Source organism: Lissotriton helveticus, chromosome 8 (assembly GCF_964261635.1).
Source record: "Lissotriton helveticus chromosome 8, aLisHel1.1, whole genome shotgun sequence".
In the NCBI taxonomy this organism is placed as follows: domain Eukaryota; kingdom Metazoa; phylum Chordata; class Amphibia; order Caudata; family Salamandridae; genus Lissotriton; species Lissotriton helveticus.
Genome location: NC_136069.1, coordinates 892311795 through 892336671, shown reverse-complemented (window position 1 = coordinate 892336671; position 24877 = coordinate 892311795). Strand labels below are relative to the sequence as shown.

Sequence of the window (24877 nt, the reverse complement as noted above, 5' to 3'; positions counted from 1 at the left end):
AAATGCCATCTAATACTGCAAAATGTGAGTTCTGCACAAATACAAAAATGAAACTGTCAGCCTACAGGCCTGTTGCCCCACTTGTTAAAGTTTATCAAGCCAAGGACGTTGGAGCCGTGGCATATGGAGCAGAGTAATGGGGTCACATTGTCAGTTTGATAAAAAAACTGAGAATGTTTTTATGAGATCAGTCCTGGAACTCCCAAGAAATGCCCCTCTGATTCCCATGCGCCTGGATCGTGGGCTCAAAAATGTAGTCCAGGTATTTGGCTTTAGGCCATTAGCCTTTTAGATTCGAGTTTAGCCAAACAATTCCCCACTTCCCCTTGAGAGACTCACTGATTGATGTGATGGCACCAGACACGAAAGGTAATAACCCGTGGCTAAAGTACATTAAGGACCGACACCACAGTGTCCGGCACCGCAGGGGTTTGTTAGAAGAACCCTCACACACCAACCTAGTTAAGACCTGGATGCCTAAATAGGGATTGAGTGAGTTTTGGACCAACCTGGAGAGCAATGTGAAAAGATCTCTGACACATTTAAAAAATAAATATTGGGACCATATAAATAATTTATAGATTTTTGGGGAAGAACCGGGGACCTAACAAGGAGGTTCCCTGGTTTTAAAGATTATATGTACCAAGAGGAGTTTTTGAATACCATAGAACCTCAGCTAGCAAAATCCCTGTTTTAAAATTTTAGATATGGCATTTTGCCAGTCAGTGAATTCTGCAGTCACTGGACTGCTGCTAATGTTTCGCCCATTATTCTCGCCTGCACTGCAATCCAAGAAAATGAAGTACAAATTTTATACAATACAATAACAACTTTATTCGGTAGTTTTGTAAAAGCACCATAAAAGTTCAAAGAGAGAAAAAGACAATTACAATTTTAAAAAATAGTTAAAAAAAACAGTTAAATATGCATTTTGTTTAAGAGAAAACTTATTAAAAGTAGCAAGTGCTTGTCAGTTCCATTTGTGCAAGATTTTTTTTCGACTTTTACGATAGCGTACAATTTTCCTATTATCTCAGTTACTTCATTGATGTGAAATAGCAGTGTTGTTCATACTTATAAATTTGTGCGATGGCGTATGCAGAATTTCAGATAAAATATGATCGCCTTTGCATAGTTTTCATTTTCAAGGTACTGTAATGCTAGGTACGCTGGGCGACATTGTCGAAGACCCCAGAAATTCAAAATAGGCAATATCCAACGTTTACGGGGCTCAGTAAAGAATTTGCAGAATAACGTTGTGTGTATCGTTGATTGTGAGGACACCGAGTCACAGGGGCACATAGGAAGTGTAGATGTCCTAACATTTTGCTCTGGGAATGCAACTAGCAAATGGAACAGGTCAAGTCTAAATCGGGTAAGCAGCATTCTTTCAAAATGTGTTATTTTAAAATTCAGGTAAGGTTCAACAGTAAACACAGTCTGGACTAATATGGAGTGTTGAACAGATGGTTTATGGACCTCAGTTAATAAGCGTAGCTGACGTAGGTGAGTTAGACACTCCCTCTTTAGTTTTTTTTTGGGGATTTCCTTTATCAGCGATGGATAATCGAAGTACTTCCTGTATCCGAGATCTGTAAGTAGCGCTTTGACATATGACAGCCATTTGATTTTCTTAGAGTAGTCTAACGTTAAGATGTCTTGAATAATCGTCCTGGTCAGATGGCATTGCTCGGTAACCCATATTCTGCGCCACAGCATTATTGGTTGCAGTTTTATAATATCTGTAATGTAATCAATGCCCAGCTCGGTGTGGCAGGCATAGGTGGAACAAGTTTTAGGCACCGCTAACAAATATCTGAGGAAAGAGTTCTCTATTCTTTGAATTGAATCCACGTTTGTAAAGCCCCAAATCCCCGCCCCATATGTTGCTGTGCTTACACATTTTGAGTTATATATTTGGACTAGTTCTTTAATTGGTCGCTGCCCCAATCTCTGCGAGAAGGTTTTTAGCGAGGATGTCTCTCGAAGGAATACCAATTTTCTTGCGTTAATAGCTGGAGTCCATTTGAATTTTTCGTCAATGACGATCCCTAGGTAGGGGTACGTTTTGGTCCTATCCAGATGTTCACCCTGTGCCAGTAGCTTCCTATTTTTTGCATTTCTTTTCTCCCCTGCGTGCATTATGTAAGTTTTTTTTGCGTTTAGTTTCAGATTTAGACTTGCCATAAAGTCACAGTATCTATTCAAGGCCATCTGTAGTTCGTTGGGTGTTCTTGCTAAAATGACAGCATCGTCGGCATATAGGAGTGCTGGTATTTGCCGGCGAGCTGTTAACGGGAGGTCCTTGCTGCCTTGTAGCATGGCAGCCTCCAAGCCATTCGTATAGAGGGTGAATAGAAAGGGGGCCAGTACGCACCCCTGCCTGACCCCCTTTACCACCCTAAAGGGATTAGTGTGCTCACCCTTTGTCCCGAATCTTACCCTACCTGTGGTGCCTGTGTACAATTCACGGAGAAAGTCCACAATTGGCGTAGGAGCTCCCATTTTCAAGATTGTACTCCACAGCGTTGAGTGTGTCACACAGTCAAATGCTGCGGAGAGATCGACGTATGCCATGTGGAATGAGGACCCTTTAGCTTCCAAATATTTGCCCGCCAGTAGGGACAGGTTTAGGGCCTGATCAACTGTTCCTAGTCCCTCCCGGAAACCGTATTGTAAGTCTGAAATGATTTTGTGGTCAGTAGCCCACTCCTGGAGGCGGTCAAGGAGTATTCGTCCTGCCATCTTGCCTAATGAATCCAGGAGAGAGATCGGCCTATAGCATGTTGGACTGTTTCGATCTCCTTTCTTAAAAATAGGTACCAACGTTGAAGTTTTCCAAGACTCCAAAATACCTACTTCAGTGGTGGCGTTCAAGACGTTAGTTAGTAAAGGGGTCCAAAGATCTGGGAGGTGTTTAAAAACGTCAACAGGAACACCATCCGGGCCTGGGGCTTTAGCTGATTTTGAGGATTTTAAAGCTTTTTGGACCTCTTCATGGGAAAAGTGAAGATTTAAAGGATAGGCAATATGTGACAGAAATTCAAGCTGGTCTGTATCTTCAGTCGGATCTTTCGCAAAGACTTTAGTAAAATGGCTCACCCATTCGTGTTGACTTATAGCTACATCAATTGATGGAGAATTGTTTTTCTCTGTTAGAAATGGGGAACGAACTACCTGCCAGAACAAGGCGCTATTATTTTGTTCCGAGCTTTGGATCAATTTTGACCATAGTTCAGCTTTTACTTCTTTTTTCCTGTTGTTTAAGGCGACTGTATACTCCTTTCTGAGTCTGATGATTTCATCTCTGTCCCTATGATCACTATTCAGAGCTTCCCTTAAGCGTGTAGATGCTTTGGTGCATGCTGAGTTGAACCAACCTTTCTTTGGGTGGGGCCTTTGTTTGTGCCTCCTGGTTAGTTCTTTTTGTATACTTGTTGTAATTGTCAGGAAGCTTGCTATGATTTCGCTTGGTTGTATGTTAAAATCCAAGCAATTTATAATATCCGTTTGGTTATTTACGACTATTTTTTTTGTTATTGCTTCTTTGTCAATATTACCCCACTTCAGTGTAAAACCATTCAAAGAACCTAATTCTAAATCGCTTTGATTTAGAGCGATCAGAATGTCATATGGTTTGTTCGTTATTGTTCCAGCAAGAACCATAGTGATGGGGAAATGGTCGCTTAGAGGATTGCTAGGGACCTTGAAGTCTTCTATGGTGAATCCTATAGGTGGTGAAATCAATATAAAATCAATTAGGCTTACTAGACCTCTTCCATTGAACGTGGGCTGGAATTGAACAGGTAGAGTCTTTATTTCATTAGCGAAACTTAGTTCTAGTTCAGCCATGATTTCGTTCATTACTTCCCCCACATTAGAATGCGAAAAGTGCGTAAGGTTTGTATCAGCCTCATCACTAATACCACACTTATTGTTATCGCTATTGCTACATAGATGAAGATTAAAATCTCCTCCCCAGATTATTGTGCATGTCTTTTTAATATGTTTAGTTCGTTGCTCTTGTAGTGTTAAGGAGATCTCTGGGAGTAAAGTACTTATATCAGAGTGAGAGAGGTTATTGTAAAAGTTTATAATGATATATAGTCTTTGTTTAGTGACCTTTACCACTATAATCTGAAAATTCGTGTCTAATCTTAAGGGGATTATCTCATCCACGGGAAGGGTGTTTTTAATATAAGTAGCTAAGCCTCCGCTGTTTCTGCCAGAGGTTGATTTCTTCGCAGGTGACCAGAAGGTTTTAAAGCCCAGTATGTGTATTGGCCTTATAACCCACGTCTCCTGTAGGCAGATACAACCGCTCAAATTGATCTGACTCAGGAAATCGTGGTCGTTCTTCTTTGCGGGAAGGCCTGCGATGTTCCAAAAAGTAAAATGAATCTGCAGAGTATCTAAAATGGGATCAACAGAGTTGTCTATGTTAGCCAATCGTTCAGCGGCTTCCCGGTTAATTGGGGGCGATGTTACAATTGGCATAACTTCATGATTAATTTTTGAACAATTGAGATTACTGGAAGTTAGAGGCAAGTGCGTTGGAGGTGTTTTAAGGGTAGGGCGTGAATTAGATGATTGGGTCAGCTCCGACTTGTCTGATTGTGAGAATTCCCCGATGGAATAGGAATTGGGAAGTCAATCGTTGAAATCTAAGCCGGAGAAGGCATTAAATCTATTAAATGTTGGGATATTAAAAGGAGTAGCTAGTAGAGGGGCTGCTTGTCTCCATCGATTATCTCCGTTCTCTTGCTGCGGGGTTTCAGAGAGATAAGGATGGATAGGTGGCGGTATGGGCGTTTGGCTTTGATGCCACTGTACCGAGCCTGTTGGATATAGGAACTTAGGATTCTGGTAGGAAATGGGAGGGTAGGAAGTGGAAGGGTAAGATCTTTCTGAGAAAGGATTAATAGAGGTAGGCGGAATATTATTGTTTGTATTTAGTAGGTGCCTATAGAAATAGCCCAATGGGAGGAGGGTTGTGTTGAATTCCCATGTGGAGGGTGGGGGTGCCTTAGGTAGTGTCTTTTCGGCCCACTGGGGGTTTCTGAAGGTAATAACTACACAGTCCCCCTCGAATTTTTTACGTAGAGGGCCTATCCAGCCTACTCTTTGCGTATGGGAAATTTCCCCAGCACATTCTAGTGGGAAATTGCAGTTCAAACTTAGCCAATGGAGTACCTTGTTTTTCAGGGATGATGTTGTTTCACTCTGTTCCTGTTTAAGTGTAGGTACATTTACCAATACAAGGACGTAGGCTCCGCATTCGGGTGGAAGGGTGATGCGTGCCAGGATCTGTCTAGACCTATATGGTTGTTCGTATGGTATCTTTGGTTGCTGGGACTTTGCAGTAAACTGATTAAGTTGTGTGGGTTTCTGTGTTGATTTTTGTGGTCCTTTTTGAGGTGGTACGTATATGCTCGCCGGTTGTGCATTAGCTAATTGGGTGTTTGTATTAGAAGTAAGTGATATAGTATTGGACATTGAAGAATTGTTTACAGCTATTGTGCTATTGCTTTGGGGATTCTGTTTCGGAAGAGTTATTAGCGTAGGTGTCGGTTTTTTTACTGTGGCTGCCTTAGGATGGGTGGTAATCGTGGGAGCCAAGGACGCTAGGGTGGTAATAGGTGGTGTAAGATGACTAGTATTCTTAATTAGTCTTGCCATTTGTTTTTCAATATTGTTTAGGGTTCGCTCTATTGGTGTTAATTGAGTTTTTATAAGGTCCTTAATTACATCTAGTACTTGTGAATTGAGCTCAAGATAATTTGAGTTGGCAGCACCATGACCCCTATGGACGTCGTCAGACGATGCAGCTAAAACAGAGGGGTCATCCGCATTGACCATTGATGAATGACTTGTGTTGTTCCGGTAGTTAATGCAGGGCGTTTTTTTCGACCTTATACGCTTTGGTAAAGTTTTTTGCTTAATCTTATTCTTAACTGCTGATCTTGTGTTGTCTTGGTTAAGAAGGGGGCCCTCCCTTGTCTCCTTGTCGGTTTTTAATGGAGAAACTGCTATTGAAAGTGGGGACTCGGTTAAAGATTGTGACCCAGTCAAGGTTAGCAGGGGAATTTGGGTGATTTGAGTGGGACTAATCACCAAAGTAGGTGTTTTTTCAAGGTCGTCCAGGGTATCTTCTCCAAGTGATAGATGGGTGACAGATAGGTCGACACTCGTTGGAATGGTGTGAAGATCGGCGCGGGTTTCTCGCAATAATGGGACAATTGTTTCCTGATGAGTGGGTGTTTTGGCTAAAGCCAAAAGGCCCATTGAGGATCTTCGTGCTACTGCTAGGTCCTGAGAGACACGTCTTTCTAGGAGTACGATCCCCTGATTGATCGCGTCATTAGCTTTGTTGATAAATTGGTCAATCGGCCCAATTATCGGACCCACTCCTTGCGCCGTCTTGTTTCTCATTGCCCTGGTTGTCATAGTGGCGCTGTAGCACAGATGTAGTCTTAGGTATTATGTTTGAATCGGCACCAAGATGCAATATGGATAGCAATGTGTAGATGAGGATGTAAATGGGTTGGCCCAGACCAGACTTGCCCAGGCTTGAACGGGCCCGCCCTTTGCCCGGGCTTCGCCCCGGGCTGTGACCCGCGCGCGTCCCGCGATGCGCGTTGCTGGCCTCGTTTAAATCAGTATGGAGTGAAAGGGGGCGTGGCACTGGGAGGGGGCGCGGCTCACGCGGGAAGAGGAAACAGCTGATGGACTTGACGCTGTTCCTCGCAGTCCCGGGGCCGCGCCTCTCACCTCCTCTGCGGCCTCGCGAAGGCTTCCTCCTCCCTCTGATGGCACGATGGTTTGGGCAGATGAAAGCTACTCCTGTAGCGTGAAGCAGGTTGCAAGGGAACACTCGGTAAGAGCCTCAATACGAGCGGCTCCCGCGCAGCGGGGGCCGCGAGAGGTTTCGAAGTCCTTAATGGGGGCGGGCACTGGGAGGGGGCGCGGCTCACGCGGGAAGAGGAAACAGCTGATGGACTTGACGCTGTTCCTCGCAGTCCCGGGGCCGCGCCTCTCACCTCCTCTGCGGCCTCGCGAAGGCTTCCTCCTCCCTCTGATGGCACGATGGTTTGGGCAGATGAAAGCTACTCCTGTAGCGTGAAGCAGGTTGCAAGTGAACACTCGGTAAGAGCCTCAATACGAGCGGCACCCGAAGTACATGAAGTACATTTCTTGTTCTCTTCTCCTGAATGCACTGTGATCAGACGAACTTGGCTATTTCCTATTTGTCGTATTTCTTTGCCAAATCGCTTAAAAGATACTATTCAAATTCTAAGAACTGATCGCACTGAATTGTTAGTTTTTACCCTATCCAGATACCTGTTGCATGCTTGGAGACTAAGAATGAGGAAGATGAAATCCCTTACAAGACAATGACCATACACCGCACCGGCTGGTGGCGGTTTATACTATGTTATCTAATGGAAATTCATATCTTATGTCAGGATTTCCAGTACATGCCAGTTTATTAAGATAAACCCAAGCCCCTATAAGGATACTTACTAATTATTGTGGATATGAATAAGATAACTTGCTTTTAGTCAATTTTTTGGGTTTTATTGTTTAAAACAGTATATTCGGCAGGCTTACTATTTTATAATACTCTTAAAGTATAGGCTTTTATATGACTGAATGAAGGTTAGTAAAAATATTGTAGAGGCTTGTGATGAGCTTTTATGGTTTTTGTATAAACCGAATAAAGATATTTTACTACCACTACAAGCCTCGGATTATGTAGTGCCAACCCAGAGACTCACTATCTACTGATCACCTCATACCCAATATGCCTAAACCCAGATTTTACAACGGCACTACACCAAGGGGCAGTTGAAAAACGACTAAACAGAGGTTGCGGGCTAATTTCAGATATGCTTCATTAAGGCACTATCAAATAGTTTAATCATTGTAATCAAGTTTTTGGAATAATTGAAACGTAGCGGCTACCATATGCACAGATCAGATATTGGCTAATGCAGCTGAACATAAAGAATGCAGCTACTCATGATAAATCCGCAAACCTCATCTAAAGGCCTAATTTCTAAAATCAATGCAGTGCTATTAGACGTCGAGGAGCCACTAAATGTGTATATTAAATCAAATGGGAGTAAGCCAAGGGGAACAGTTAGAAAACCCTTTAGAGCCTCTAGCCTTCAGAGCCTCCGTCTGTCAGCGTCATGAAACCTCTGGGTGTACGAGCGCTATATAAAATTTTGTTAACATAACAACACCCAAAAAGGTGAGATTTTGTGGAGAAAAATACAGAAGAGCTCACTCACTATATAGAACAGGAAAATCCATTGTGAGGCTTTTTAATGGTGGCATAGTGTTCCTACCAGGATGCATAAAATATTCCCTTCTGCAATTCCCAAGTGTTGGAGGGACTGCCAGCAATAGGCACCCTTGCTGGGAATTCCGCAAATTGGCTGAATTCTGTAAAGAGATAAATAAAGCCTTCAGAGAAATATTGGGATACATGTTAACAGACTCCTCAGAAATTTGTGTACTGGGTCTTTGATTCCCAAACATGAACTGTATCAGAAAATCAGATGGAATTCTAATGTAGACTGTCTTGGAACTACTAAACTAGCTGTAGCATTTTGGTGGAGGAAAGTGTCACCGATTACGGAGCACACTAGCGGCGAAACATTTGATTCATAATGTTATGAAGAGTTCATTGGATTTGAAGAAAATGTGGTCCGTACTTAGAGTATATCTCTTAGAGACCTCTAAATGAACCATTGATCAAGCTATGGTAACCTCGCAATTGGATTATGCCAGCTCTTTGTACTTGAGACTCCCGGCGGCTAGGGGCATCTTTCTGGCAGGCCCCATGAATCATATGTCCCCTCTTCTGTGATCCCTGCATTGGCTTCCTGTTCAGAAAAGAATTCACTTTAAAGCTCTGATTCTGGTTTTAAATCCTTTAATCAGATTGGAGCCCCTTACCTTAGACAAAGATTTCCCTACTATATCCCTCAACGTACTTTGAGGTACTCTACTTAACTCCTGATCCCTGTTCCTAAAGTTTCACGTACTCGGATCGGGGGTCGTTCTTTTCAGGTGGTCGCCTCCCGTCTATGGAACGGCCCTCCATTGGCTCTCAGACAGGTTCAGAACCTGCTCACCTTTAGGAAAAAGCTCAAGACATGGCTTTTCCAACTCTAATCTGCTTTGCTGGTGTCTGCCTTTTCAATCCATCAATCAGAGTACTTGTAAAGCGCGTGAGGGTCTCAAGGCGCTGAGGGGAGGGGGTGCCGCTACTGCTCGAAGAGTCAGGTCTTGAGGAGTCTTCTGAAGGCGAGTAGGTCTTGGGTCTGCCGTAGGTGGGTAGGGAGGGTGTTCCAGGTCTTGGCGGCGAGGTAGGAGAAGGATCTGCCACCGGAGGTTGTTCGTTGGATGCGGGGAACAACTGCGAGGGCGAGGCTGGTGGAGCGGAGCTGGTGGGTGGGGGTGTAGAAGCTGAGTCCGCTGTTCAGGTAGGCTGGTCCGGCTTTGTGGAGTGCTTTGTGTGAGTGGGTGAGGAGCTTGAAGGTGATCCTCTTGTCGACGGGGAGCCAGTGTAGGTCTCTCAGGTGGGGTAGATGTGGCCGCGGCGGGGGACGTTGACGATCAGTCGGGCGGAGGCGTTTTGGATGCATTGTAGTCATCGTAGGTGTTTGACTGGGATTCCTGCGTAGACTGCGTTGCTGTAGTCCAGTCTGCTGCTGACAAGGGCGTGCATCACCGTTCTTCTTGTTTCTGTCGGGATCCACTTGTAGATCATGCGGAGCATGCGGAGGGTGTTGTAGCAGGAGGAAGAGACGGCGTTGACCTGTTTAGACATGGAGAGGGAGGAGTCGAGGATGAATCCTAGGTTGCGTGCATGGTCGGTGGGTGTCGGTGCTGTTCCTAGTGTGGTCAGCCACCAAGAGTTGTCCCAGGCTGAGGGGGTGGGGCCGAGGATGAGTACCTCCGTCTTGTCTGAGTTGAGCTTCAGACGGCTGTTCCTCATCCAGTCGGCGACGGCCTTCATTCCCTCGTGGAGGTTGGTTTTGGCAGTGTGCGGGTCCTTGGTGAGGTAGAGGATGAGCTGGGTGTCATCAGCATAGGAGATGATATTGAGGTGTTGGCGGGCCACTTGTGCAAGGGGGCCATGTAGACATTGAACAGCGTCGGGTTGAGGGATGAGCCCTGGGGGACGCCGCAGATGATGTCGGTGGCCTCGGATCAGAAGGGCAGGAGGCGGACGCTCTGGGTTCTGCCGGAGAGGAAGGACGTGGTCCAGTCAAGGACTTTCTCTTGGATTCCGGCTTCTAGGAGGCGCGTCTTTAGAGTGCGATGGCTGACCGCGTCAAAGGCGGCTGACAGGTCCAGGAGGATGAGGGCTGATGTTTCGCCGTTGTCTAGTTGGCACCGGATGTCGTCTATGGCGACGATGAGGGCTGTCTCGGTGCTGTGGTTTCGTTTGAATCTGGACTGGGACAGGTCCAAGATGTTGTTGTCTTCCAGGTGGCGGGCCAGTTGCATGTTGACGATTTTCTCGATGACCTTCGCCGGGAACGGGAGCAGGGAGATGGGCCGGAAGTTCTTGAGGTCCTTGGGGTCCGCCTTTGGCTTCTTGAGGAGGGCGTTGATTTAGGCGTGTTTCCAGCTTTCCGGGAATGTCGCTGTTTCGAAGGAGATGTTGATGACCTTCCGTAGTTGGGGTGTGATGGCAGCGTCTGCTTTGTTGAATATGTGGTGTGGGCATGGGTCTGACGGATATCCTGAGTGGATGGAGTTCATGACCTTGCGTGTCTTGTCGTCGTTGACGTTGGACCAGGAGGTCAGGCGGTTGGCCCTGGTGGTGTTCACAGGGGAGGTGGGGTCTGGCGTAGTTTAGGCGGTCATGGTGTTGAAGCTGTCATGGATGTCAGCGATCTTGCGGTGGAAGAAGATGGCCAGTGAGTTGCACAGTTCTTGTGAGGGCGGTATGTCGTTGGCGTTGGCGCTGGGGTTGGAGAAAAGCTCTTTGCTGTTGTGTTCTTTGTTATCCAGGCGGTCTTTGAAGGAGGATCTCTTGGCTAATCTGATGAGTTGGTGATGTCTGTGGGTGGCGTCCTTGTGGGCTGCGTGGTTGTCCGGAGTGCGTTCGTGGAGCCATATCTTCTCCAGTTGGCTCTCTTGCTGGCGTGGTTGTTGGAGGGTTTCATGAGTGGGTCGAGGGTGTTGGCGCAGTCGTTGATCCACTGTCTGAGGTTGTGGGCTCCAGTGTCTGGGTTGGTGGGGTTGGTGGGTGGGTTTTGGGCGAGGGTGGTGATCAGCTGGTCTTCGGTGACTTTGCTCCAGCAGCAGCGAGGTAGCTGTTGGGTGCGGTGGTGCGCGGTTGGTTTATTGAAGGTGAAATGGATGCAGTGGTGGTCGGTCCAGTGGAGTTCGGAGGTGTGGTCGAGGAGACGTGGGTGCCTGCGGAGAAGACGGGGTCCAGCGTGTGGCCAGCGGCGTGGGTGGGTGCGGTGAGGAGTTGTCTGAGGCCGAGGTTGGCGATCAGGGTGGCGGAGTTGGCGTCATTGTTGTTCTCGAGGTGGAAATTCAGGTCCCCGAGGAGGATGTAGTCCGTGGAGGCGAGTGCGTGGGTGCTGGCAAGGTCGGCGATGGAGTCGCTGAATTGATCTCGGGGTTCGGGGAGTCTGTAGATAAGTGTTCCTCTGAGGGTGGTGTTGGAGTCGGTGTGGATCCGGAAGTGCAGGCGTTCGGCGGTGCTGAGGGTGTCGTCTGCGTGGGTGGCAACCTTGAGGGTGGACTTGTGGACAATGGCTATTCCTCCTCCGATTCCATTGGCGCGATCCCTGCGGGTGATCTTGTAGCCATCCGGGATGGCTATGGCGATGTCGGGCACCGAGGAGTCGTTCCACCAGGTCTCGGTCAGGAAGGCCACGTCTGGGGCGGAGGTATCGAGCAGATCCCAGACCTCGACGACGTGTTTGCGTGCGGAGCGGGTGTTAAGGAGTATGCAGCGGAGGTGGTTGGGTCCAGTCCTTGGAGGTTGGGTGGCTCTGTCGCAGGTAAAGCTGCAGGTGTGGCAGGAGAAAGGTCAGTGAGTCCGTTTCGGGGCGGCTTGGAAGCAGGTGTGGTTTCGGCCGGCGTTGAGTGCGTAGAGGGTGCTGGCGTCGTAGCGGAGTCTGGTGTTGTGGCGTTCGCGGGGTCCAGGCGTTCTGGCGCTGGGCCGGGTCCAGGCGTGGACGGGCGCAGACGGGCTTGCCTTTGGCGCATCTTCGGCGCTCCAGCGGCCTGTCCGCTGCGCACGTCCGCTGTGCAGCCTCCATAAGAGGGGGATAGGGAGGGAGGAGCAGCTGGGAGGTGGGAGCGTGGTGGCCAATGGGGAGCAGGGGGGCGGGGCTGCAGGGACGCAGCGGCGGGAAGAAGCGGGAAACGGCAGGAAAACAGGCGGGTGGCAGGGAGCAGGTACGAGGCAGCTGGCGTCTGTGTGGTAGCATGGGGAGCGACCTGCCTGTGAGCAGGGTCAGAGGTCGCTCCTACACCACTGCGTGGCCTCCTTAAGAGGGGGAGAGGGAGGGAGGAGCAGCTGGGAGGCGGGAGCAGGGTGGCCAATGGGGAGCAGGGAGGCGGGCCGCAGGGACGCAGCGGCGGGAAGGAGCGGGAAACTGCGGGAAAACAGGCGGGCGGCAGGGAGCAGGTACGAGGCAGCTGGCGGCCGTGTGGTGGCGTGGGGAGCGACCTGCCTGCGAGCAGGGTCAGAGGTCGATTTTATGCTCTCTTGTTCCTTGGTTGTTATGTGTTTTTTTTGTTAGCGCCGGGACACTCCTGGGTGTAGCCGCGCGCTTTATAAATACCAAATTAACATACCATAACATAACATCTGCCACAATTTAAAGTTCTAAACTGATTTACATAAAATCAGGATAGTAAAATGTTTTTGAATAATGAAGACATCTGGAAGTTGAAAGCTTTATATCTGTGACCTAGGGGCCTATCGGCTCATGTCTAATGATCTTGATTATGAAATATGACACACTAAGTGAAAGTGCAACCAAGGGGGAGGAGAAGGGGAGGGGTTTGTCCATTATTGAGGCACGTTGTGTTTTTTGGTTTTAATTTTCTTCTCTAAAGGACAAAAACGTGTTTTTTGTAAAATATGTGGCTTGCTGTTTGGTCCAAAAGGATCACAAAATTGATTTGCCGTTATAATGCCAGCCCAAAAATAAAAGGGTTTTTTTGTATTAAAAAAACAAACACATTTCCCAGTCATAACACCCCAATGCATTTCTCCTGATCGCCTACATAATGTCACAGATGACACCACCAATGGCACTTTTGAAGGTACAACTTAATATAAAACTTCACTGAAATCATAACCTGCATTGCAGAAATACCATACACTTGTCATTTTTTAATGTGTTTAGTGACAAAGGAATCCGATCAATTTTCGGCATATTATTTCCACATAGACCTTTGACTATTGACAGTGATAATGGAGGCTAAGAGCAGGATTTGATGTGCTTCAAGATTTTTGTTGCTTGTGAGCGTAATGGCAACATTTATTACAGATAGAAGTTGTGCTGGGGCATCTAGATATTGCCAGTGCCCTGGAGCTTTGCAACTGCATTTTATGTCTGTTGGTTTATTCTATGAACTGTGAGTGCACTTGCTGCAGCTGTCCACCTCTGTATGTGTCTCATGCAAAGACTTTAGATGTTGCCTTACAAGTGCATTTAGTGTGTATGATGATAAGTATTGCTTGAACATGGAATTCAGCTGCCTGTTATGCCCATATTTGTAGTGTGGTGACCTCTACATCCTGGCATTGATACAGCAGATATACATTACTGTGTTTAATGCTTCAATTACTTACCTATAATTGCATAATCCTTTCCCTTTCTTTCCTTACTTAATATATTGAGGCAGTCCTCCCTCCCTAGATTGCGAATTGCAAACTCCAATCCTCAAAATAAAAAGGCCCCCGCCCCCAACTATCCTCCTGTCTATACCAAGCCCTTAGTATGTATGCAGGTGGCCTGAAAACGGGAGGTAGGACGTGAGATTACCAGTAAGTAATTGAAGCATTACCCACACTTTCTTTCCTTACTATTGTGAGCTCTACAAAGCAGAGAAAAAGAAGACAACTGTAATTTATATGCTTTAGAAAATAAAGTTTAATCACAAATACACAAAAAGTGTACTGGTAGAACACTCGTTATTACTTCATAGAGGCTACGAATTTTTAACCGAAAACATCATCCAACTCTGTCCAGAGCAACCCTACAGTGATTAATGAAAGTGGATGGCGAAACCCATGTCACCACCCTCCAAATCTCTGTAATAGAGGTCCCATGGATTTCAGACACAGAAGTAAACATACCACGAGTCGAACAGCCGTGAAAACCACTCGGTTTGACTTGTAAGCCATCACGATTAGAGATCTGACCAACAACTTACTGAAGCTAAAGTAGGTTTACAACTCTTCCGAGCATGACCACAATGAACAAATGATCGCTTAGACTGTCTAAAGGATGGTGTCTTTTCAAGACAAATTAGGGGGGCTCTTCTAACATCCAGCTTGTGAAACGATCTTCCTGTAAAGAAATTGGAGAAGGAAACAATTGAAGAACTATTACTTCCTGGTCTTAATGAAAAAGTGAATTAACCTTTGAACAAAAAGTGGGAAGAGGACGTAAAACAATCTTATCTTCAAAAATCCTGCATAAAGGGTGCCTGTAAGAGTAAGCTGGCCATTCACCCAGTCTTCCAGCTGATGTGATTGGAACTAGGAAGAAAGCCCTCACTGTTGACGTTTTAAGATTAGTTTGACCCAGTGGCTCAAAGGGGGAAATTTGAATGCGTCCAAACTAACATTGGCTCCCAAAACGAATACTGATGAGGAGGGTCAGAATGGAGATTCAACACCTCCATAAAGAACCTGGGAACCAAAGCAGTTGGATCAAAAGTGTACCACAAGAAGCTCTAAAAGCTCTGATAGAGACCCGTTGGATTTTAAGAGTGAAAATTCCTAAACCCAAAGTCGCCCCATCCTTCAAAAATGACATAAACTGGAAAAAATCTGCAATGAACGGGTCTAATTGCCTCGCCACACACCATTCATTAAAGGAAACCCAGTGTCTGGAATTGGCTTTCAAGGTGGAAGATTGCCTAGCTGCTTGTAAAGTAGGAAGCAAAATGTCAGGAAGACCACTCATCCTCATCCGCCTTTTCTCAGTTTCCAGACTTCTAGCTTGAGTCTCATTGAAACCTTCTGTTGCAGAATTGGAAAGTCGAATGGAGATGGATTGGTGGGAAGTCTCAATTCCTTCTCCATTTTCAGAAATGTCAGGAGAGGAAACTAATATGTGCGGGCCTTTCTTGGCGCAGTCAAAGTACTATAATGCTCTCCCTCCTGACTCTTGGAAGAAACCTCAGCAGGATAGAAAAGGTGGGGAAGAGCAAATAGAAGACTGGGGAGAAGGGGGCACTGGCAGGTTAGAGCATCCCTTGCCCAACCTCGATCCACCCTTGTTCTGGAGCAGTATCTGTCCACCAGCACCTTTGGTTAGGTTTCAAAGAGATCTAATATTGGCAATTCCCATCCCCAGACAACTTTGGAAAAGACTGAGGGATGAAGGCAAAAGTGTGTTGACGAGAGAATGTTTCTGCTCCATGAGTCTGGTATGATGTTCAGAGCCCCTGCAATGTGATTTGCTGAAAGAGATGTGGGGTGTCTCTCTGCCCAATAAAAACGTCTGTCTGAAATCTTCACCAGGGATGGCAATCATATTCCTTATTCCTTGTTGAGATAAGCTTTGATGGTTATATTGTCTGTTCTTACAAGAACCACTTTTCCTGAAATTTGAGGAGAGAAAGATTTCAGAGATAGTCAAGCAGCTTCTAATTTCCTCCAGTTTGAGTATCTCCTGCTCTGTGTAAGTGGCTGTACTCCCTGGTTTTGATGAATACCTATCCAAGCTCCCCACCCCGAGAGACTAGCATCTGCTGTGATGATCAACAGGGACTGCAGAGAAAGAATATTCCCCTTGAGGGATTTGAAGGACAAGCCACCATTGTAACTGATGTTGCACTCTGTGAGACAGAGATTTTCTGGCTGAGACTCAGAAAAAGACGATCTCACAGAGACAGAAAGAATCTCACAAACTGCTGAACTGCTGAAGATGGAACCTTGCCCATGGTTCTGGGATAGCGCAATTTTCATGTGCATCATTAAACACATTCATTAACAAAGTATTATTTAAAACATTAATGTGTGGATATTAGTCATATAATTTGTAGTAGGTGACCTCATTTAACCATTAAAAGTGGCATCTGAATTAACATGCATGTATAACTTAAGCTTAGCCTAAGGATGCCATTTTGAATATTGATTTAACACATGAAAGGCTGAAAGGCCTGCAAATGCTGAATTTGCTTGCTTTGCTCATTATGTTTTTTTCTTCTCACTGCAGATGCTGTATTTTTCTGGGTGCCTTTTTATTAGCTAGTGAATAGACATTTGTAATGAACTATTCAACTGATAGTGAGGTTCTCATCTTGAGGAGGGATGACTCATGGGAAGAGCTGACTGTACCTAACAGATTGTCTGGTGTAACAACTCAATTACGTAGCTATGCATGGGTCATTGTTTAGACATGAGAAAACGGAATATACCTGCTCCCATAGTTTGGAGAAAACGGATTGGGTCTCAAGGTGGGAACGAGCTGAAATGTTGCAATAGTGATTTTGTTGAAATATAATAGTTTGAGTTCCATAGACAAGGGTATCATCATCATTGCTGGACTGCCCTTTTCCTTGACTCATGCACACTCTTTTGCTCTAGGGAGATGATTGCTGACTTCGAACTGAAAAAATCCCTTTTAAGTTAACCCTGCTGATCTCCGCACTATGATTGCAAAGGCTTTATGCCTAGGCCTTTTTATTCTCTCATCAGTAACCTTATTTGTTTTTTCTGAAGCTGACACTTTATTAATTTGCCTAACCAAATGCACTTTTTCAACATATTCTTCTTAATTTAGATGAGGAGTTTTCCTGTTTGGAACACACTTTCTGGATTTTATATATTCTAAGTGTGATTTTTATTCCCATTGTTTTATCTTGTACTAAAATATTGTCTACTTGGCAATTTAAATTTGTAACACTACTACTTAAGATGTAATTACCTGATTATCAATGACTTTAATCTCACCTCAATTTCTTAATAAAACCATTAACCTCACTTCAATTATCTTTGTCATTTCCCGTGGAGCCCCAATGGTTCTCACTATTTATGGTAATGCAAACAAATGATCATATCACTCTAAAACCCTCTCCTTGTTGATGAAAAAGGTCCATATGACCAGTAGAAGGCTTGAATGATGATTACACCAGACGTTTGAGATTTTAAAAAGCCCGCTCTGTCAATACCAACAAAATGGTTGCAGAATGATCTCTCTGCACCTGTAGGCTTGGGAAATGGCAGTATTCCTCTGTGCCAGTAGATTGTGCAGCCTTGTCTGGAGTTTTACCAGTCTTGCTTGTGGAAGATTTGCTATCTCTTGGTCTGTGTGAAAGCACCCTCCTTTGAAGAGCTTGTCCGGATATTGAACTGCCTCTGATTTTGCCCAATTTATCAGAAACCCATCTTTTGCAATAAAGTGAGGAGCACCTGAATGTGAGAATGGGCCATATCTTTTGACGGTGCATCAATGAGCAAATCGTCCGAATCATCTGGCCAAACTGCACTGAGGTGAAACAAAGCGATCAGAGTGGCCAGGACCTTTGTAAATGCCCTTAGAGCAGATTTGAACCTGAAGGGTAGAACTGAAAACTAAAAGTGTTGACCTCTTATAGCAAAACTCAAATGTTTTTGAAAGTCTGCTGTGAGGGGATATGGAGATAGGCATTTTCCTAATCTTTTGTGATGAGAGAGTGTACCTCCTTTACCATTTGAATTACTGATTGCAAGGTAACCATTTTAAATGAATTTTCGAATCAATGTGTATGCCATTTTCAGATCCAGCACCAGCATTTATGCACCTTAGGCTTTTTGAACCAGGAACAGGATGAAATAGAAGCATTCTCCATGTTGTGATGGAGGAACTCTCATCACAGCTCTTTTAAAGACTAGACCCTGATTTCCAGAAAGGAGGGCTTTGTGTTTCATATAATCCTTGGGAATGGCAGTGGAAAGGATCCCTGCCATGGCAGGAATGCTTCAAAAGTCTATCCAGTAACTGTTCTGAATGACCCTTGGTACCTGTTTGCCGCTGAAGACTTGTACCCAAATGTCTGCAAATAAATGAAGTCTGCTGCTAACATGTTCTATTGATTTTGAGTGCCCAAAATAGGCAGGATTTCTGTGTAGATGTTCCAGGCTGGAAATCTTTTTATTTGCTTCTTGAGATGAAACCTCTTGTTGTGATAAAGATGATTTATACTTTCGCCTGAGTGGGGAACAAGAAGAGTGACCCGATGATTTCTGATTGGAAGAAGATTAAGAATACTTATCTTAATAACAGAGGCCGTGCTTTCTATCTCTAAATGCCCTTCAAATCATCTCATCCAGCCTTTCACGAAACAGCTTGCTGCATTCAGAGGGAATTTTTATTAATAAAGAGGATTTCTCCGCTGGATCCACTTTCACCTTGCACATTCATTGGCTATGCCTAGCGGCTACAAGCATTGCTATAACCACCAAAGATGCTTCCAGGACATCTGAGGAGATGTTAGCAAGAAATGTTGCTGACCTCTCCTCAGATGTCATGGGAGTTGCTTGCTTTTCTAAGGCCAAAAGAAGATCAATGCAGTCTGAGCCCATCTGCTAGCCCACCAAAATCATTCAGCAATAACCCACTCTGTGGGTGAACAGTCCTGGATTCAAGGATGGTCTAACTATAACCACTCTTCACCTGAAGTGTTTAAAAGGGAATTCAAAAAATAATAATAATACATTTAAATAATGATGACTAGTTATTGATTTTATTGGACAGCCACAATTATCATGTGTGATTTCTTTCTGATGATATACTTTAGCAACTGCCTGCAATTACCAGTTACTCTGCGTTTAGAACCAAAGGACGCACATGTTGCTGACTTAGGCCACGTCCTTCACCCTCGCCCCTCCCCCCCCCAATAGAGAATGGCCTTTGTCCACGCACAGCAAGCTTTTGCTTTGTCAATGCCCTGCTCCCAATCCCTCTGCCCCACTGCAGGCAAGCTGCGGCCTTAGTCCCACAGGTCCCAGCCTTCAGCATATCCTGTGGGTGGTTTGTGCGGTGTGAAGCTTGCTGTTGTTTGAATACTATACAAATACGCAGAAAGGCTGGGGTATGCTTTATAATGAGATTCTGTTTTGTTGGTTTTTTCAATATACACTGTTTAGTGGATTTTGTTAATTTTTCAGTTGACTGGTAATATTTAGCCCACCTTCTACTTCAGCCTGCTACGGTACTACCACTTTCTCTGTGGAAAACAAGGGGAAACGTGCCGCCATGTTGTGTAGGGCACAGCCACAGACTTCAGGCTGCAAGTTTGTTTTTGTCTCCCTGACAGTGTCCCTGGCTGACTACAGAGACATGAGACATGAGCTCGCCGTCTGCAGAAAGCATTGCTCTAGGTATCAAGTTGTGCCTTGGCAATGCACAGAAGATCATGTGCATCTGATGTCTCTTGCAGATAATCATTCAGAGCCCATGGAAATCGATGGAGATGTTGAAATTCCACCTAACAAAGCGACGGTGCTTCGAGGGCACGAGTCCGAGGTGTTCATTTGTGCCTGGAATCCAGTCAGCGATCTCCTAGCTTCCGGGTAAGACATTTGTTTGAGGACATTTGCTTTTATCATCACCTGTTTTGATGGAAATGTGTGTCATAAAAATCTGTGTAGAAGAAAGACCATTATAGTTTAATAGGGGGCGTAGATGGGTGGTATTTTAGGTCAGCATGGGTGTCTTTAAAAGAGGTGTGATGGAGTATTTTTTTAAAGCAGGAACTCAGTGGTAACTATTTGTTTAATTAGTTAAGTAAAATTAGAACAAACATACTCATTATACCAAGACAAGATCATTGGTCCAAAGCACTGCATAAGCAGTGCTCAGGACTATTTATTTTTACTTTTTTTTGTTTAAACGATATTAGTCATTTTATAAACACACAACAAAGCAGTTCCTCAATAAGGCAGAATATTATGGCATCAGAGCCACTTCTGTCCCACATCAAATTAGAAATAACAGTAGGAAGATACAATAGGGGAGACAAGGGCCACACTTTGTTACCACAGAGAATATCACAAGCCCAATGTGTTCAAGTTCTGTCCACTCGGTCGCACCCACACCCCACACGGTTATATTTACCCCTCACTACCTGTGGATTCGTCCCTGGAGACTCTTCTCTCTGGTTCCAAAAACATTCAACAGAGCAAGCCTTAGGTTTCCAAATCAGCTGGAAGTTTGGTATCGGACCTGGCACATCGCATTTGAGTTTCTTCTGCCACCGCCCATTCCGAGACACCTCTAACCCATAGCCCCTCCGAGGACTCTAACCCCATCCATAGGATGGCAACTCACCTTATCGCCAACAGAAGTGCCAATTTCCAAAACCAGACTGTCATTTTATGCTTCTTGGGTAGAACAAGATGACCCAACAGGCACAGCTGAGGCTTGAGCTCACATGACAGGGCAGCTGTCCGATTTATTTGCACAAGTACCTTCTCCCAGAAGGCACTGACATGCAAGCAACCCCACACAAAGTGCATAAAATCTTTCTCCATTGTTGCACAACGGGGACACCCTCAGGATTATTCCTTTTCAAGCCCACAATTCTTATAGGTGCAATGCATGAAGTTCAAGTGAATTCATTTGAACCGGGCATTACCGGTCACACTCTAAAACAACTCGCATGTCCAGACCCATGCCACATCAGAAATAGGGGTCCCGAGATCTGCCTCCCAAGCGTTCCTCACTCCTAAAGGTCCTCTAATCGTGTCCGCCCGTGATGCCTTATTAATTAACAAAATGAAATGTCGCCCAGACCCCAGCGTCAATATCACACCCAATATAACCGAGGTGGTCAGAGCTGAACGATAAGACGGCCAGAGAACTCTTACCGGATCTGAAACAACCACATAGCGTGGGAATTGTCCCAGGTCTATCACAAACAGATCCTGAGCATCTTCAAAATACATACATAAATAATTTGGATACAAGTGCCCACCAACTCACAACCTGCCTCGTGTCAAGATTCATATGACATAACCTTTTCTGGCTAAATTGTGCCAATATCCATATTGGCAGCTCCTGATGAAAACAAACCTTCCTAATCACCACTGTCACTGACCTGTACCGCACCTCAGCAGTCTGATGCACCACATATGGGGCCACGAAGCACCCACAATGACCCCACCTCTATCAGAAATGCAGGGATCTCAGCCCCTCCACCATACCCACCAGAAGATCCTTCTCCCAATTGTTGCCCTCGTCCATTCTTTTCGCCACATGCTGCATGTGGGAGGCATAATAATAGTAATATTTCAGATTAGGCACACAAAGTCCACCATCCTCATACCCCCTCATCTAAGTCAGGGGAGCAACTTACTCCGTTTCCCAGCCCGACTGAGCGCAGGGAGGAGGGAATTCAGATGACGGAACACACTAGCAGGCAGGGGACATAGTGAATGTTGGATCACGTACGGGCATCAAGGCAACACCATCTTGGACACTGCCACTCTACCAATAAATGATAAGGGGAAAGTGTTCCAAAACCGGATCAAGTCGGCAACGTTGTACTGTAGCTGTTTCCTGTGCGTATTCGCCACCATCATAGTGTGATAACAACACTTCTCTGTCTCCCATCTCAACCCCAAATCCGGCAACTGTTCATTGGGCACTCGAACCAGAACCACCAGTGGAAACACTAGGGACTTTCTTTTGTTCATTTTGAAGCCAGACACCTCACTAATCTCCCACAGCTGCTCCAATTAAACCGCCATCGAAGTACCAGGCTCCTAAGATAAAACCATGCGCCATCAGCTTAGAGTGATATGATATGCATAGAGTACCCCAACTCAATCCCCCACTCAAGCTACACCCGGCGGACCCAACCGCTAATGGCTCCACTGCCAGGGCATATGAAAGAGGCATCCCTGCCAGGCATCACATTCTGTATCCGATCAGTCAGACCTATACTGGCTCACTCTAACCCACTATCAAAATTAACATTAGGGTCTGCCATTATTGGTTTTTGACCTACATGTTGCCTAGAGATCTAGTTCTGCTATTTCTACTCTTACCCGTGCACCAGGGCCAGTGTATAACCGTTTAATCCATGTTCTAAACTTGGCCCAAACACCATGACTCATAACCTTCAATAGATACCCTTAGTCCACTATATCAAATACCTTTTTAATATCAATTGAGGCCAAAACCATGTCCTCCTGACTGTCCTTCACTTCATGAAGCACATGCAGAAGGCACCTCAGATTCAATGTCTTGCTGTGGCCAGGAATTAACCCACACTGGTCTTCATGAACCAGTCCAGACACCACTGGACACAGACAAGCCTAGAGCTTACAGAGTATTCTAATATCAGTGTTTATCATCGTTAGCGGTCGGTACGATGCAGGATCGTTAGCATCTACCCCCCCTCCGGATTAGGCAGCATGCATATAAGGCTTTCACACACTCTAGGCGGGAGTACCCCCATCTCCTTGGCTTCCAAGAAGACCTCTGATGAGGGCTGAGTCAGTGTTACTGTAAATCCCTTATAAACTTCTGCTGGGAAACTGCCCCCAACCCCGAAGACTTGGTTGTGGATAGCAAGTGCAGAGCCACCCTAATCTCCTCCAGTGTAACCTACATATCCAGTTCCCCCACTGCCACTGTGCCTAGCTGGGGCAGCTCCAGAGGAGACAGGAAGCCCAGAGTCTAATCCACTTAAATAGGAGTACGCTCTTATATACCCCCTCGAGGTGAAAGGCTGCCAGAAGGTCCACCAGCGAGGTTGCAATCACACTGTCTGGTTCTATCAGATGAATGACAGGGGGCAGTGCCCTTTCCCTTTGAAGTAGCCAGGCCAGCAATTTACTCGACTTATCTCCTTCCAGATGCAAGCGCTGCCTGTGCTGTGTAAGCGGGTATGCTTCCAGCCTATCTCACTTTTCCGCTATACTCCTCAGTGCCCTCAACTGTTCCTGCTGATGCTTTGGGTCTGTCAAGCCGAGCCCCTGCATGCCCGCTAGTTCCTCTGCCTCTTTTTGCAACTCCCTCAGCAATTGCCTAGTCATTCCGTATGTCAAACCCATGAACTGCCTTCTGATCACTTCCTTCATAGCATTCCACTTGTCTGCGCAGGCAACGGCTGAGTCCCAGTTGTCCTGCAGACAGTCAGTCATTGGCTGCGTTTTTCTGCCCTCCATGTCCAACAGGACATCCACAGTAAAACACTGGTGGCAATTTTGTGCATCAACCCCAACCTCCTTCACCATCCAACTCAATGAGCACCAGTGTATGGTTCAACAAAAAAACGGGCTAAGCGCTACTCCAAAATCCAGCAGCCAGCACCCTAGCCAGTAAATTAAAAGTGTGGTGGGTGAGCGAATGGCAAATGAAAACGCTGTCCAAAGGTCAACATGCATTCCAAACATCCAATAACCCAAAATTAAGCATCACTTCATGCAATGACACAGTCATTTTGCAGCTTCGTGTCAGCCCTGGGAGGTTGCCTAACCTGCTCCCTGTCCATGACACAATTGAAATCTCCCAAGCAAATGAATGGGCAGTCAACATCAGAACCCATCAGATCCTGATGTAAAAGCAGAGGTCATCAACATTAGGCGCCACTTTATCAATCTCCACATCTGTGAGGTGTGTCTCCTGGAGACAGACAATTTTGACCCTGTGACTCTTCAAGAAGGAGTGGACACTATACCTCTTAACATAAGTGCCCAGTTTCCGGGCATTCCCGGTAAGTATCCAGTACCGTCCTCCTATATGTATCATATGCCAAGGGGTGAATACCCACCCTCCCCAGTTTCTCAGCAACCTGCCTAGAATGCTGCTTGAAAAACGGATCAACCAACAAAAAAAAGTAAACAAAGCCACCCTCCCCAAGACAAACATAGTAGAACAGTCATGCTAGGTAAGCCCACCCGTACCATGTGCCAGGACAACATAATATCCCCGACTTATCCAAACGGGATAAAGACTCCAACTGCCGACTCCCCCTCCCAGTTCTCATCCATTCCATTGCTGCCCCATGCTCCCATCTCCAAATGTGCAAATCTCACACCTCTGATAGAACTGTTTCCCAGAAAACACCACAGGAAGATCACCCCCGGCCACAAGCACTGCACCCTGCAATCTACAAGAAAAAAATTATAAGTCAGATAATTACTCTGCAGTAAGATTGGTCTCTGGTACAATATCAGATGGATGGAGCGGAGAGTCAATCAGAAAGAAGGTCAAGTCCGCAGCTGGAGCCCCTGTGTCCACACACCCCAGTGTCCTGGGACTCACCCCTCCAACCCCATGGCCCCCGAATGCGTCTCCCGACTTCCAGTCCACGAGTTGTTGCACCATCTCCTACCTCCAGCCAACCACATATGTCTTGTTGTCGCTCAAAAAGTGTGCCTTACTGTTTGAGAGAACCTTCAGTTTGTAGGGGTAAGATAACGTACTTTAGATTCATAGCGCGCAACACCTGTTTGACTCCAAGGACTGATTGCTCTGCTTCTGAACTTTCCTCGTGTGATCTGGTAAAATGGCTATAGTTTGACTGTCATATCTTATGGATGCCATGTTCCCTAGCCGCTCTAAAGATACAGTCTTTATCCCTTTAATTCAGTATTGTGGTTATAATGACCTGGGAGAGGGTGGGGGGCAGGTGGGTGACTCCTCACCAG

The 24877-nt window shown here is 45.8% G+C and overlaps 1 protein-coding gene across 3 annotated transcripts in view; it reads left to right on the top strand.

Moving 5' to 3' along the window:
* LOC144772966 (F-box-like/WD repeat-containing protein TBL1X) overlaps positions 1-24877 on the top strand; it is a 952308-nt gene that overhangs the window by 799112 nt on the left and 128319 nt on the right. For all 3 annotated transcript variants that reach the window (XM_078657676.1, XM_078657675.1, XM_078657677.1), the window contains one exon: positions 19657-19789. In XM_078657676.1, the coding sequence (XP_078513802.1) occupies positions 19657-19789 (133 nt within the window). The remainder of the gene's footprint in view (positions 1-19656; positions 19790-24877) is intronic.